The sequence below is a fragment of the Labrus mixtus genome, chromosome 2 (genome assembly GCF_963584025.1).
Source record: "Labrus mixtus chromosome 2, fLabMix1.1, whole genome shotgun sequence".
Classification (NCBI taxonomy): Eukaryota; Metazoa; Chordata; class Actinopteri; order Labriformes; family Labridae; genus Labrus; species Labrus mixtus.
Genome location: NC_083613.1, coordinates 11670128 through 11686345, shown reverse-complemented (window position 1 = coordinate 11686345; position 16218 = coordinate 11670128). Strand labels below are relative to the sequence as shown.

Below are 16218 nucleotides of genomic sequence, written 5' to 3'. Positions count from 1 at the left end.
TCAACTTGAGCTGATGTTTTTGTTTTGTTGAGTTGTATGAATTGGAATCTTAGTTTAGTTAGAGAGCTGTTAGCATGAAAATGTTTTTTGCATACACCTCAACAATATTGTGAGCAAATACTAATTCAAGTGCCACAAGGAAAACTCCAAACTAGTAAAAATAAGAAACTAAAATCAAGAATGAGTTTCCTTTAGGCATGGGCATTGGGAAGGCTTTGGATCAGTGGTAAAGTCATTCGTCTCTCATGATGGGGAACTCGATCCCCAGCTCCTTCAGCCACATGACGATGTGTCCCTGAAACTCCTTCGTCAGTGGCGTATGAAGCATGCTTGTAATATTGATGGACAATTTACATAGAAGCCAAATCACACACAGAATAAAGAAGGCATATTCATGTATTTTTGTAAATTCTTGACACTGTTTAGTTTTTTAATGCATTTATTTGGGTAAATTAATTTCATTCACATGTGCTGTCTAGCTGCCTAAGTGTGGAACCTTGTGGGGTGTGTACATGAACTTTAATCACAAGTGGCTGGAGTCATGGGAGAAGGTCATCCCTTCATTTAAATACAACAAGGAGCAGCCCTTTTTTGAGATGCTGGTCCCGACCACAGACACTGTTCGCTACGGCTACCTGATGGAGAAACTGTTGTCTGTGCAACGTTCTGTACTCTTCACAGGTGAAACTGGAGTGGGGAAGGTGAGAAGTTATTTATTTATTTCAAACTGTTCCAACACATGTCTTACTTATGACATACTGTCTTGTACCACATTTATCAGACCAATAATTTAGCAAGAAAACCTGGGCAGTAGACTGTGCTGAATTCTATTTGCCCGCTTATGTACCCAAGAATACACAAAAGGGTTCTATTTTGGTGGAGAGAGAAACAATCATGAGCCCTTCAGCACAGCTGACGAGCTTTTGCAGAATTTACGTAAATCTCTGGGTTACTTTTTGAACCTGGTAAGCCAGGACCTGTATATCTTTTCTGCTTGAGTATTGGTTCTTTTTATGCAACTTTGCCAACATTAAGTGAGAAAAAACAAGAACCAATGGAAAGGTTGGAACATAATCTCATTAGAAGGTTTAAAAAGAAAAATCTGTAAAGTATGTTTACGTTTTATTTATTTTTTCTCTTGTGTTATTTGTTTTAGTTTTATTCACTGCTACTTGAAATACACGTCCCATAGTCAGCATTCACTTGTTGCATGCAGAGGACCACAGACACTCATTGTTTATGTTTTAGATAAGAACCATATAAGTAATCTTAAAATCTGTGTACTTCACATCTTTGTGCCCTTACACAGGGATATGTGTTGTTGATTTAACAATATATTTGCCAATTGATGCCAAATGAAAAAAGTTTCTGGTGAGTTTATGTTCTGACACCAAGGAAGCATTGGATAGACAAAAAGCAATCTCTGGGTCAAATTTTGAGAAAGGATTAAATTAATCTTAAGAATTGACAAAATACACTAAATATAAATACACTAAATCTATGATCTTTTAAAGTGCTGGTTTATTTTGCTAAACCAAAGATCCTTGAAGTTTCGTATGTGAATGAATAAGTGAAGCTTTTAAAAAGTATGACACTTTATGCTACAAAAGTTTTGTTGAAATGTTTATGCGTCTGTCCCTCACAGTCTGTACTGGCTCGAGGCCTTCTAAATAGTATCCAGGAAAAGGCAGGGTACCTTCCGGTCTTCATTAACTTCTCTGCTCAGACCTCCTCTGCTCGAACACAGGAGATTATTGAGTCCAAGCTGGAAAAAAAGAGGAAAAACCTTCTGGGTAATGTTTGACAGTGTCATTACAACAGTCATTTATCAATTGCAATATAGAACAAAAACAAAAAACATTGAAATAATTTGTAAAAACTTTCCAAATTGGTTGGTAGTCATTTTAGTTAATTACGCTAAAAGTCTACAAAACCACTATTGTTGCATGTTTCAATTAGCTGGTCTTTACTTTTCTCCTTTATCAGTCTTAAATGCATAAAGTATCTTTCTTTAATTGTATTTATCAATCAAATCAACTTTTGACCCATTTTTCCTTCTGTTTTTATCTTTTTACTTTTCCGACATTGTACTTTAGGTGCTCCTGGTAACAAAAAGTTAGTAGTCTTTGTTGATGATCTTAATATGCCTAAGCTGGACAGTTATGGATCTCAGCCACCTATAGAACTCCTGCGTCAGTTCCAGGACTTTTCTGGCTTCTATGACAGAAAAAAATTCTTCTGGAAAAAGATCCAGGTATAAATGTGTAGCATCTGGGAGCTATATAAAGCATACTAAGATGGAGATGAAGTCACAGTTTGTTGTCTTTGCTGGCATCTATTGTAATTGGCTTTAGAAGCTCATTTTTCTTTTTACCTAAATCTAACAGAGATGGTTTGGACTATTCTTCGTCTTCATAATCAAATTCCTCTTTACTGCTAAGTTTTTTGGGTTATTTTCATCCTAGTCAATGATATTGGTAAGCCATAGTAACAGTTTACTTTTTCTGGTGAATAAACCACAGCTAGGTGATGGATGATGCTCTTGATTTTATCCGGAAAAGTTGTGGCTGCACCCAGTTTTTAATACAAACAAACACTGAAAATGCAAGGCAATGGTTGGCCCTAGGCTCAAACACCAAAGTGTTTAGTTGTTCAGGAAGAGATGAGGACTTACAAAAATGTTTGAGACTTTCTACTGCTGACATAGACCTATTTAGACGACTAAAACAAAAGTTAATGAAAAAAGAGTAAATCATGAAAATCTATTCAACTGAAATCCAATTCTGCAGTAGTGCAACACAATATGCAAGTTACATGTGTTGTGTTAAAAATAAGATCTCTCTCATCTAAAGCTCAATTAGTTTATAATTTCACATCAGAGCATATAAATATTTAATTTCTCTAACTAAAACCTTGAGGCACCAACGGTGTTGGTATAGAGGCAACTGTTCTTAAATTATGCCTTTTAATTAAACCAAGACCCCAAACATAAATATATAAACAAAATTGTATTTGTTCTACCTTAAAGTGGCAGTAGGCAACATAAACATTCCAATGAAAAAATTAAAAATAAGAAAGATGTTGCTAATATATGTATCCAGAATTTTAATAAAACATAATTTTACCTACTCTAGCTTTAATTCTCAGAGTTAAGCAATTGATTTTTTCTTTTTTGCATTTGTTAAAGGGAGAGAAAAATTGAGTAAGTAAATCAAGTAAATCCCATGCTGGTTGTAAAAAACTCATAATTAAAGAGTGGATCACTAGAACTAAGTTCGAATCATTAAGTTATATTTATATTTATTTATTTATATTTTCAACTCTGTAGCACTTTGTGATTTTTGGCCAAACATCTAAATCTTTTTTGCCAAAAATCAATGTGTTACAGATAAAATGCATTAGTATTATTCTTCTTCTTATTATTATTATTATTAATAATAATAATAATAATAATAATTATAATAATAATAATTATAATAATTATAATAATAATAATAATGATAATAAGCATTTTGATTTAATTATCCATCCCTAGTTCCAGCCCACCAGATATGGAAATTTGCTGATTGTCTATTAGCTATGTAACTTGAAAATCTTTTACAGTTAGGACTGTTACAGAACAATTACTTGCAGCTGCAACATTTTCCTATATTTGGGTTTGGTCCTGTTGGACCTTCTTTGGTACCCTTCATGTCTTTTACATTGTAGCAAATCATCTTTGCATTTACTCTGCCTTTCTTTTCTGACCTACAGGAAATGATCATTGCTGCAGCATGTGCTCCTCCAGGAGGGGGACGTAATCCAGTTACCACACGATTTGTTCGACATTTTAGCATGCTGTGTATTCCCACACCTTCAGAACACAGCCTGAAACAGATCTTCAAAGTGAGAATACAAACATGCACAGACAAGCGCACATTAATACGGCAAGGATTGTTGCCCTCATTGACTTTTCTTTCTTCTGTTACAGATTTAATAAATTATTATATTGAGTATCTTTGACTCTAGTACATAGTTGTACTAGTTGTACATACTAGTTGTACATAGTTGGGTAGTTACTGGTACTTACTCTGAAATTGTATATGATTTAATAATATTGCTTTAAAATCTCTGTCGAATATTACAAATTAAATTAAACATGGAAAAACTTTACCCATAACAAATCATTTGCTTCTAAACTTGCTTGTTCCTGCTCTCTTACTTTTTTATTGTTTCTTCCTTTCACCAATTCCCCTCTGTTCTTAACAATTTATTCCTTTTTTCATGCTTGTTATGATGCTTTCCAACCCTCTTAAGGCCATCTTGAATGGATTTCTTAGTGAGTTTTCCCAGGAGGTAAAGGACTGTGCTGGTCAGATTGTGGATGCAGCTGTGGAGATATACAACCGTTTGAGTGTAGACCTGTTGCCCACTCCAGCTAAGTCACACTATGTCTTCAATCTCCGTGACTTATCCAAATGTGTCCAAGGTGAGATATGTGTAGATACATATGCATACACACACATTCAGAACTCCACCTGACACCTCTGCAAAGATGAGTTGTGGCTCAGAGGTAGGATTGGCAGACTACATCTGGTAGTGTCCATTGGCAAGACACTGAACCTTTAACAGCTTCCCAATGCATTGCTAATAGCTAATGAATGCGTGGGAATGTGAATTCCAGTAGGCTGCTTTAGGGTGTCTTACCCTAGGGTGGCTGTGGCTCAGTTGGTAGAGTCATCGCTTCTCAACCGGAAGGTTTAGGGTTCTATCAACAGCTGAGCAACATGTACAATGTGTCCTTGGGCAAGACACTTAACCAAGAATTGCTGCCGCTGCTTCAGTTGGCAGTGTATGAATGGATTAGTAACTTCTGATGGATGATACTACATAGCAACCTCTGCCATAAGTGTGTGAATGGGTAGGTGTGACATGCAGTGTAAAAGCGCTTTGAGTAGTCAGAAGACTATATAAGCTCAAGTCCATTTACCATTACCCTCACCAGTTCCTTAGATGATTGCAGACATGATCAATTTGTCTCTATCAACGTCTCCATCCAACCTAATCAATTAAGTAACATAATTTAACTTTTTTTGTAGTGCCTTGCCTTGATTTAGGCACTTTATCTAACACAGACTGTATCAAGCATTCACTTCCCCACTTCCCCCATCAAGGATGCGAAGGATGGAACCCCAAACTTCTCCTTAATTCCATGCCATTGATATAAATAATAAAATTGTCATTGGTTTAGTACTGACAAGAAGTCTGGCTGCCTTTGTGAAATGGTGAATGATTTTCTCAAGTCACAAAAAGAGCAGGTCTAGACCATACTCTTTGTTATATTATTTACAAAGACCCAACATTAATCCACCATGAGCACCATGAGCACATCACTAAGCAACATTTATCAAAGTTACAGTAGCAAGGACAAACTGTCTTTAAAGGGCAAAACAGCCTTCTGCCAAAACTGTGTTGGGTTTGAGAGGGGACAGAGGGAGATGCAGAAAGAGAGAGACGGAACAACAATGAATAAAATAGATTAATAGCTACATTGCCAGTCATAATGGTACAGTGTAGTATTAGCAGTAACATATATATATAACATAGCAGTTAATATAATGACTAAATCCTCTCCTGATATATAGGTATACTGCAGTGTGAGCCGAGTCAAGTGGGAGACAAGAACCAGATCTTCCGTCTCTTCTGCCATGAGTGTCAGCGGGTTTTCCACGACCGACTCATCAACAATCAAGATAAGATGTATTTTAATACCATCCTCGGTGAAATGTCTGGTAAGAACCTAGTCACAAAGACTGTCTCGTGGCTTACTCTTCTAAACCCACAAACGTTTAAAATCTGGTACATTTTGGACTCCAAAGTACTTCATTTTTTTGTTCCATTTTACTAGTTTAAGAACAGTTCATTTTTGACCCTTTTCCTCTTTCTGCTAGGCAAATATTTCAGCATTAGCTTGGAGCCCTCATTCTTTGTGACTCAGCCTATTATATTCGGGGACTTTATCAAGGTCAGGTTCTGTCTTTTTTCAAGGAAATTGCTAATAGTTAATAAAACATTAACAACATTAACATTAATACAACATTTGATTTGTATGTCTAAAGTTATAAAATGATTGTCATTGCTCTTCACAACAAATATCTGTAGTTCGGTGCTGAAAAAGAAGACCGTCTGTATGAGGATCTGACTGACATTGATAAGATTAAGGCTGTGCTCCAGGACTATCTTGATGATTATAACTTGACCTTCTCCAAGGAAACCAAGCTGGTTTTCTTTCAGGATGCCATTGAGCATGTCTCCAGGTACATGCATGCAAACTTGCAACACTAAATTGGCAGATACTCCATCAGGTGTCTTCACTATAGGTGGCTAATGCTTTTTAGCTATAGTTGGTAAATAGTGTCAGAAATGTTTTTCCATGGAGAAGAAATGAATCATTCCCTAGAGAAGAAATGTTTAATATCAAATGGAATAGTCAAATAAATACTGTTACATGCTCAAGGATTGTTTGTCTTGTAAGGACCTATTCTGTGGACCAATTACTGTTAAGTATTTGATAGCATAACTCTAAATATAAAGAGGAATTCAAAATAATTAATTTACTTGTGTGCACCCAGTTTCTGCTCATATGATTATGGGAAAACCTATCTTTTATCTTAAAACAATGCATTTAATTTACTCAAAAACATATTCTTTAACAATAGAAGTGAGTATGGGTTAGAAATGGCATAATGTGAAAGCCAACTTTATATTTTTAAACAAGACATATAATTTACTCACAAATGTATTCTTTAACAATAAAAGTGAGTATCTGTTAGTAATTGCACAAAGGCTTTGCCAAAATACTCTTGAAAACTTTCTCTGAGAATATACACTCACTGGCCACTTTATTAGGTACAGTTGTTCAACTGCTTGTTATTGCAAGTATTTATGCAGCCTATCACATGGCAACAACTCAATGCATTCAGGCATGTAGACATAGTGGTAGTGTAGACATGGTCAACACGATCTTTTGAAGTTCAAACGAGCACCAGAATCAGCATGGTTGTTGGTGCCAGATGGGCTGGTCTGAGTATTTCAGCAACTGCAAATCTACTAGGATTTTCATGCACAACCATCTCACAGGTTTAAAGAGAATGGTCAGACTGGTTCGAGCTGATAGAAAGGCAACAGTAACTCAAATATTCCCTTTGTTACAACCGAGGTGAGGTCCTTGTGTACTATTTGAGCATCATTTAAACACCACAGCCTACCTGAGCATTGTTGCTGACCATGTCAGACCCTTTATGATAACAGTGTACCCATCTTCAGATGGCTACTTCCAGCAGGATAACGCGCCATGTCATAAATCAGAATCAGTAATACATTATTAAAATTTGTCAAAAAGCTCATATCATATCAAACTGGTTTCTTGAACATGACAATTAGTTCACTGTACTCAAATGGCCTCCACAGTCAACAGATCTCAATCTAAAAGAGCAATTTTGGGATGTGGTGGAATGGGAGATTCGTCTCATGGATGTGCAGCCCACAAATCTGCAGCAACTGTGTGATGATATTATGTCAATATTGACCAAAATCTCTAAAGAAATGTTTCCAGCACATTGTTGAATCTATGCCACAAAGAATTAAGGCATTTCTGAAGGGAAAAGGGGGTCCAACCTGGTACCAGCAAGGTGTACCTAATAAAGTGGTCGATGAGTGTACATGACACATGTTAATGAAACTTGTGAGCTATATCTTGTAACAACAGCATTTCCGGCTTTCTCCTTTACAAAAGACCAGGCTGTAAACATTGTTTATTTGTATTTATTTAAGGATCGCTCGGATGATTCGCCAGGAGAGAGGCAATGCCCTTCTTGTGGGGGTAGGAGGTACAGGCAAGCAGTCACTCACTCGGTTGTCAGCCCATATGTGTGGGTACTGTTGCTTTGAGATTGAACTGAGCCGAGGCTATAACTATGATAGCTTCCATGAAGACTTGAGGAGGCTGTACAAGATGGCTGGTGTGGAGGGCAAGGATATGGTGTTCCTATTTACAGATAATCAGGTGTGATATGATGACTTTGCTCTTCTAAAGATAATAAATGGACTTGAAATGATAAATTGACATGAACTTTTACAGCACTTTTCCAGTCATCTGACTACTAAAAGCACTTCACACACTGCAGGTCACATTTACCCATTCACACCACAATTACACACTGATTGCAGAATTTTCTATGTAAAGTGTCCATCAATAACTAATCCGATCCATACACATTACCATGCTGATTGTGTAGCAATTTTGGGTTCAGTGTCTTGCTCAAGGACAAGGACATTTTGCTGAAGATGCTAGGAATCGAATCCCTGACTTTCAATTAAGAGATGACCGATTCTACCACTGACCGACAGCCAAATAAACATTTGTAATCATGTACATAATTTTGATTCTTGATTCCCAAGTGTATACAGAACTCTCCACTCTCTCTTTCCTGCCATAGATTGTGGTAGAAGAGTTTTTGGAGGATATTAACAACATGCTGAACTCTGGTGAAGTGCCTAATCTTTTTGAGAAGGATGAGCTGGAACAAGTACTTGCTGTCACTCGCCCGAAAGCCAAAGAGGCTGGAATCAGTGAAGAGAACAGAGATGAGGTAAACACAGCCATAAACACTTACTTAAACTCAACAATTCACTTGATGATTAAATTGAGTAGTCTTTTTATATTATAAAAAATTCTACCAAGATTTCTTCAGTTTGAATTCAGGAAATAAGGCTTTTTGAAGAGTTAAAAGTGCACACTAGTGTGATGATAATTTTAACCAAACTTATGTGGTAGTTTTTTTCAACTTTACTTGTAAATTGCTCAAAAGTATTTTTTGCTGTACAATTAGTTTCTGTCAAAGTCATTTGCATTCGATACCTTAACCCTTGTTGAACATATCTCTTATAGTAATAGTCTGAACAGTGTTACCAAATTAGTACCTTCAGGTCTGCTTTTGTAATTAAATGTTCCTACCACAAAGTGTTTAACTTCACCCTTGTTGCTTTTGTAGCAGGATATGGTCTGTGTAGTTAACTTGGTGAGTGATGGAGGAGGATAACAGTCTTCATCCTTGCTTACAAATTGATTAGAATAATCAGACCATCCAATGACAAGTTCCACCAACTCTGCATCAGATGCTTAATTTCTACTCCTTCAGCCATTTGGGGGGAGGATTCAAACATTTGTTTGTTTGAACGCTTCTTACATTATGATATATCTGAATTTGCCATTGTTACTCCAGCAAGGTAAAACTTGCTGTCCAGATAAGAGAAATAAAATCACTATTTAATTTATACTTTTATAATCTAGTGGGGATGGAGAGATGTGCTGTTGTTTCAAGCTGCAACATAAGGAGGAAATGAATGATGTCAGATATCTGACTTGCCAAATCTTGGACTATGTGATCAATACTGCTGACATTTCTGTGCAGATATAGCCATTGGGTCAGGGTAAAACTAGTTACTTCAAGTCAGTGTCCATGAGGGTGTCATAAAGTTGATCTGACTGCTTAGTCCGAACCCCCAGAAATTACTAATCTGTGTGTGTGTTTGTGGGGCCTTCAGGTGTTCCAGTATTTCATCTCACGTGTACGGAAAAACCTGCACATTGTGCTGTGTATGAGTCCTGTGGGTGATGCTTTCAGGTCCCGCTGTCGAATGTTTCCTTCAATTGTCAACTGCTGCACCATTGACTGGTTTGTGCAGGTATGGATCTTGTTTTTCTGACTTTATCTACTCAAGTTTTGTTTTGGGGTGATGTAATAAAACCTTTTTGTTCCTCGTGTTATTTTGAATTAAGTGTGCAATTAAAGAAAACCCCAAAAACTTGTATGCACTAAAAACTGTATCCCACTTTCTCCCTGATGTTCAGTGGCCTCGTGAGGCACTGCTCTCAGTTTCACAAGCATTTTTTCAGAATTTGGAGTTCGGCAGTGATGAGCTAAAACAGAGCTTCTCAGCCATGTGTGTGGAAATACACACTAGTGCCACCAACATGGCTGAGCGCTTCTACTCAGAACTGAGACGAAGATACTATACTACGCCTACCTCTTACCTGGAGCTCATCAACCTCTACCTATCTATGCTAGAAGGGAAAAGAACAAATTTAGTGCTCGTAAGTCTTACAATTCCTGTGTTTATTGCATTTTATGTATAATTTAAATGGTGAGAAACAACGCTAACTGTATACTGATATTAAATTGGCCTGACATTAATGACTCAACATTGTTGAAGACGAAGCAGAAGATAGTTGCTCTAGGTACAGGTTTATTGTGACTTTGAACTTTTTTCTCATGTAATATCTTCTTTGGGGATGTGGCAATGTTACAGAAATATTCATTATATATTCTGAGTGTGGGTTTATTTGTTTGCAGGCCAGGGATCGTGTTAAGAATGGTCTTACAAAACTCCTGGAGACCAACAAGCTTGTGGACAAAATGAAATTAGACTTGTCTGCTCTGGAGCCAGTCCTAAAACAAAAATCCATTGATGTTGATGCCCTTATGGAGAAATTGGCTATAGACCAGGAGAGCGCTGACAAGGTGTGTGTGTGTATTTGCGTGTACATGTGTGTGAGAGGGATAATGAATTATTATAACATAATATTTGAAAAAATATGGCAACTGTCTTCTCTAATGTAAAGATAAGGCTTGATACAGTTTTCTCATTTCTGAATTTGTATCTTGCAAAAAATACAATTTTCACAGGTGCGTAAAGTAGTTAAGGAAGATGAGGCTTTGGCCAAGGTCAAGGCTGAAGATACTCAAGCCATAGCTGATGACGCTCAGAGAGACCTAGATGAGGCTCTGCCAGCCCTCCAGGGTGCCAATCAGGCTCTGAATTCCCTTGACAAGGCAGACATCTCTGAGATCAAGGTGTTTACCAAGCCGCCAGACCTTGTCATGACCGTCATGGAGGCTGTGTGCATCCTGCTTAGCTGCAAGTCAGTATTCTTTCTACTATTGCAAGCAGATGTAAAAAATGTTGTCATAAATCATGTAGAATCTATGTATGTTAATAGTTTAACAATGTCAGGTTATGGGTGGTATTTAATATTGTGTTTTCTCCCTCTTGTTCTTTCCCTCCTTCTGTCCCTTCCTAACTGCCTCCCTAAGTATTATTTTTTTTCCTTTTAGTCATCTCTATGTAAATCAAGCATCTATTTTTAAAAAGAAAACAGTTTTATGTAAATAAAACTGTTTTCTCATTGCCTAACATCCAAAACTTGTTAAGCAACTGAAACCACCTCTGTATCAGTAAGGCAAACAGCCTGTTGAAAGGGAAGAGTTTGTTTGCAAGATACATCTCCAGTATTGTGCTAGGATGCATCATCAGTGATTTTCCTTAGGTCATTGGTGGTTTCGGATCTTTCAACATTAGACCCCCTCACCCAGGTGATCCATTCGGGGTTGTTCAAGTCCTTCATTGCATCCCAGCTGCAGCAATCCATGGGCTCGCCCTCTTTATACAAAGCCACAGGGTAGCTTCCTCTGCGGCTTTATTGATGGAACCTATGGCCCTAGTCTTCGCAGTTCCCGTAACAAGGCCTGCCAGAGCTTTGCAGATAGCGCGCCAAGCAAATCCCTGACAGCCCACTTCAATCGGCTCACAAAGAGCCAACCTTGCTCTCTACACTGCTCCACCAGCTCCCTGTATTTGGCTAGCTTCCTCTCGTAAACCTCCTCCATGTAATCTTCCCAGGGCACAGTCAACTCCCAAATGATCACCTGTTTAGTGGAATCTGAAAAGATGATCAAGTCTGGACGGAGTCTCATGTGCATGATGTGATCAGGGAACTTCAGTTGTTTTCTGAGATCCACTTTCAGCTGCCAGTCTGGGGCTGTGGACAGTCGACATGGTCTTTTCTGAGGCCGAAAAGGGGGCTTCTCTACAGTCTTAAGGAAAGGGATGGTTTTCTTCCTGGGGTGGTGTTTACTAGACTGGATGGCTGTGCTGATCGTTTCCGCAACTACTTTGAGCACTTGGTCATGGCGCCAGCAGTAACAACCATCGGTCAAGGCTTTGGGGCAGATGCTGAGGAGATGTTGAAGGGATCCTCTCCCAGCACACAGGGAGCAGGAAGGTGTCTCAGTCTTGCCCCAAGTGTGAAGATTTGCTGGACTTTGTAAGGTGTCATAGACCACTTGGACCAGAAATCTGATGCGGTGGATGTCTGCCCGCTAGAAATTTCCTTCCCTTCTCAAGCCTGTGCCAATCTGATGTTGTGCACACAAAGAGAGAGAGAGAGAGAGAGAGAGGAACAGATAAGAGCTCAAGGTGCCAGTTCCCCCAGTAGTCTAAGCCTATAGCACCATAGCTAGGAGCTGGTCTACACCTGTGCCAGCCCTAACTATAAGTTTTATCAAAAAGGAATGTTTTAAGTCTAATAAAGCCATGCATGGGCATTCTTCAGCTTTTACCAGATATTATGTAAGACCTTTTTTCACGAATTCTCACTAATATCCCTTTGTCCTTACAGACCGGACTGGCAAGGTGCCAAGCAAGTACTGGGAGACGCAAATTTCCTCAGGCGTCTGACAGACTACAACAAGGATAATATCAAGCCACAAATCCTTCTAAAGCTGCAAAAATACATCAGTAACCCTGATTTCATACCTGAAAAGGTATGTTGAGTAACACACCAATATGTATGGTAGATCCAGAGGAGAGGTCAACTATACTAAATGTTGAGATTCTAGGTACTGAACCCAAAAAAATGCACTCAGAGATTGCAATGTTCTGGTATAGGTAATAGGGAGTTATTAGCATTTAAAAAATAAAGTCAAGACTAAACAGTAACGGCTTTATGGATGAAATTATCAATTGTAAATTCTAATTTAAAAGGGATCCAATTTATTGAAATTTAAGGGATATGATTTACTTTCCTAGTACTGTACTTGCAACTGCATTTTGGCCTTGCTGAAGAGCCTTTAGAAACTTTGGCCAGACTCATATTAAGGAACTGCAATTATTTAGCATACAAGAACTTAAAGAACATTTTTTAACTTTTTTTTAGATAAGATATGTCTTAGTTTTGCAATGTTACAAAGTTAAAAAAGCAGTCCTTTATGTTTGAGTAGAAAAGATAACTCTTAATAAGAGATAAATAATTCTGTTGTACGTGATGGGAAAAGCCATTACTCAAACAAATCCAGTCGATATTACTTCAACCAGCCATATATAGTTCCTGTAATACCAATTGTGTTTTCTAGTCTCTATTAAAAAATACAATGGTTTTAAGTGCATGTTGTCAAGTTATGCACATCATCAAGAGTCTAGAACTATTAAGGGGTCAATTGTGCTGTTATTTTATTTGTAATTTCTTATTGTGTTGCTGCTGTTAGGTGGAGAAGGTATCCAAAGCCTGCAAGTCTATGTGCATGTGGGTCAGAGCCATGGATCTTTACTCTAAAGTCCTCAAAGAAGTGGGCCCAAAAAGAGCAAAACTTGCCATGGCACAGGTCAGTAATAACTGTTACAACATTTTAGCTGCACAATGGCAGAGTTTTGTTGCAGGCAAACTGAATCAGGGCATTTTAAATGGTTCATAACAACTTAAAAATTGAGTTTACTTAAAAATTAAAAACTCTACACCTGGCTCATAAATTAGCATGAATAAACAAACACGATGGAAATATATCGTTACTGTTGTCACAGCCATTCGCCAGCAGGCATGTCAAAATCATTTTGTATGTTGTGTGTAAGCTATCCACCATCCTCTTGATCAAAAGGAAGACATATTATGGTAAATTCATTTAGGTAATTCAGCATATCAAATAAAAAGCTTAATGCAAAGCTGAAACATTTATAGTGTTAGTGAATTACTCCTAGACTGTTAAAATCTAGTTTACGGCAGACAAAAAAATGGCCAAGATGTACAAATCATTGTTCAGCTGGTGTACTAACATTGTCAGTAGACAGAGTTTGCAGTAATTGGATTTCTGCTTGCTTGTTTTGTAATTTGACGGTTGTGTTTATGTTGGAACTGTTTGGTGTTGTTTTTGGCTTTGGGCAGACAGCAAAGATGATGAATGTAGTCAACTGTGGGACTGGTGTTGTGTCCCTATTCCTTACTAGCTTTTACTTTGTGATATCTGTCTCTAACAGCAAAAGGTGTAGGCTGTCTTTATCAAGACATTCTTCACACATTCTCCAACGTAGTGTGGCCTTTTTTTAATTTATTGCATCTATGTTTTTATTGTCACATGTCATTATTGTTTCAGTGTGAATGACTACAAGATAGCACTACATCAAAGCGGCTTACTAAAAAATAAAAAGAATAGTAAAAGAATAGAATAATAAAAAATAGTTTGCTAGGTTCAATAAAGCTATTCACATGAAAGCTATGAATATATTTTAATTCCCTAAAGCAGACACATAACTGTTATTCCTTCGTCTCAGAGCTCTAACCCTTCCATTATTTCTGGTCATGTATTAAATTACAAGTGGTAAAATCCAGAATATAAGTCACACCGGTATATAAGACGCACCCTGTTTTAAGGATCTAGTTTAAACTGTCTTACTGCGTGACAATTTATATTGTGTTCAGCGATGTCTACAATGTGCAGTTTATGTACAACTGTGTCGCTCTTTTAGTTCCGTTTGCGTTCACTTTCGGGAGTTTGCACTCCTACTAGCTACAGTACGGTAGTTGAGCTCTCAGCCTGCAGGAAAAAGTTGTGAGGCACAGACTCCTAGCTTGCAAGCCGCCCAGCCCGACTCCACTGGTCACTCTTTAACTTTAATATAGGACTCTTTCAATCAAAAGAGCACTCCACAAGGTTTATTTACGAAACAATTTACAGTTTTTTTCAGTAAATGCATGATTATGACCTCGTGAGGGAGAAAAGATGTGGAAAAAGTTGCGCTGTTAACTGTAATAAACACAACGTTAATTTGGTGTCAAAACTTTATTCACCTCCCGGTGGACACACACAACAACCTGCAGCCAGTCTCGCCGCACATACACAACACCCTGCGCATGCGCCGCCCCAGTTCAAGGTTCATATTGAAAAACATGTTTACAATAAGTAACATGGTAAGAGAAATACAAGTTAACAGCGCAGCCAGCCTGGTCTGTGTCGCCGTCTTACCTAGAACAGCGAGCACTCAGCTTTCAATACACAATGAACGGGGACGGGTTTTAATCGCATCAGGTCGCAGTTAGGGGCTGCTGTAATGACCATCTTTGGTCCTCCAAGCAGGTGGCCAGGATTCAGGCCCGACCTATGGCTTCTTTCCCGCATGTCATTTCCTGCTCTCTCATAACTGCTCTCTCTGCTGATTCTGCTCTATCCATCGTCCTATCCAATTAAGGCAAAAAGCCCAAAAGTAAATCTTTAAAAAAAATAAGACTCGGGCTCAAATGCAACATCTACTGTACATTTATTCTGAAAATCCTTTTAATGGGATTTTTTAAACATAATTTTCCCCAAAAATCAGTTTTCTAAATAAGTACAATCAGTTACAATTGATCTAGTAAACAGGATGGCCCGCATACGTTGAAACAAATATTGAGAATAAAGAATTTAAACGTTACCTTTATCATTCACTAATTGTTTTATCCTCTGTCCTTTCCCCGGTTTTACAACACATGCAGGAAGAACTGGATATGACTATGGCTACCCTGAAAGAGAAGCAACAAAAGCTTCAGGAGGTGGAGAGCCAGATCAAGGACTTACAGGACCAGTTTGACAGCAGTTTAATTGAGAAGGAGGATTTGAGTAAGGGGCATTTCATTTACCTGTTAACACTTCAGAGTTCTACCCGGGTTTGAAATTCAATTAAACTACGTATTTTTTATGAATTCTTGTAAATTCGTAAAGATGGAGCGATTTCTACCAGAAAGTTCCATCTAATCTCTTATCCATCTTAGTTATTAAAAGTGGCTTTTAAACCCAGTTTGATAAAATACGTACCATTATCACCTGACTAATGTTCCTTTCTGGCTATTTATTTGTGTGCTTCCTGTTCTCTTTCCTAAAGTTAACACTATGGCTTTGACAAAGATTCGGTTGACCAGGGCAGGGAAGCTTACTTCTTCTCTCGGGGATGAACAAGTACGCTGGAAGGAGAGTGTTGCCTTGTTTGACCAAGAGATTATAAACGTTGGGGGAAATGTCTTCATTGCAGCTGCTTGTGTGGCCTACTATGGAGCATTCACTTCCCATTATCGACAGCTGGTAGGTACATTCTACT

At 38.0% G+C, this 16218-nt stretch overlaps 1 protein-coding gene across 1 annotated transcript in view; it reads left to right on the top strand.

Moving 5' to 3' along the window:
- The window catches only part of dnah6 (dynein, axonemal, heavy chain 6), a 72196-nt gene that overhangs the window by 28266 nt on the left and 27712 nt on the right, over window positions 1-16218 (top strand). The window contains exons 41-58 of the mRNA XM_061026665.1: window positions 480-701; window positions 1646-1793; window positions 2097-2254; window positions 3754-3885; window positions 4297-4468; window positions 5625-5771; window positions 5931-6004; window positions 6142-6296; window positions 7813-8044; window positions 8478-8630; window positions 9586-9726; window positions 9893-10135; window positions 10395-10562; window positions 10728-10963; window positions 12500-12644; window positions 13365-13485; window positions 15624-15743; window positions 16006-16202. Coding sequence (XP_060882648.1) covers window positions 480-701; window positions 1646-1793; window positions 2097-2254; window positions 3754-3885; window positions 4297-4468; window positions 5625-5771; window positions 5931-6004; window positions 6142-6296; window positions 7813-8044; window positions 8478-8630; window positions 9586-9726; window positions 9893-10135; window positions 10395-10562; window positions 10728-10963; window positions 12500-12644; window positions 13365-13485; window positions 15624-15743; window positions 16006-16202 — 2964 coding nt within the window. The remainder of the gene's footprint in view (window positions 1-479; window positions 702-1645; window positions 1794-2096; window positions 2255-3753; window positions 3886-4296; window positions 4469-5624; window positions 5772-5930; window positions 6005-6141; window positions 6297-7812; window positions 8045-8477; window positions 8631-9585; window positions 9727-9892; window positions 10136-10394; window positions 10563-10727; window positions 10964-12499; window positions 12645-13364; window positions 13486-15623; window positions 15744-16005; window positions 16203-16218) is intronic.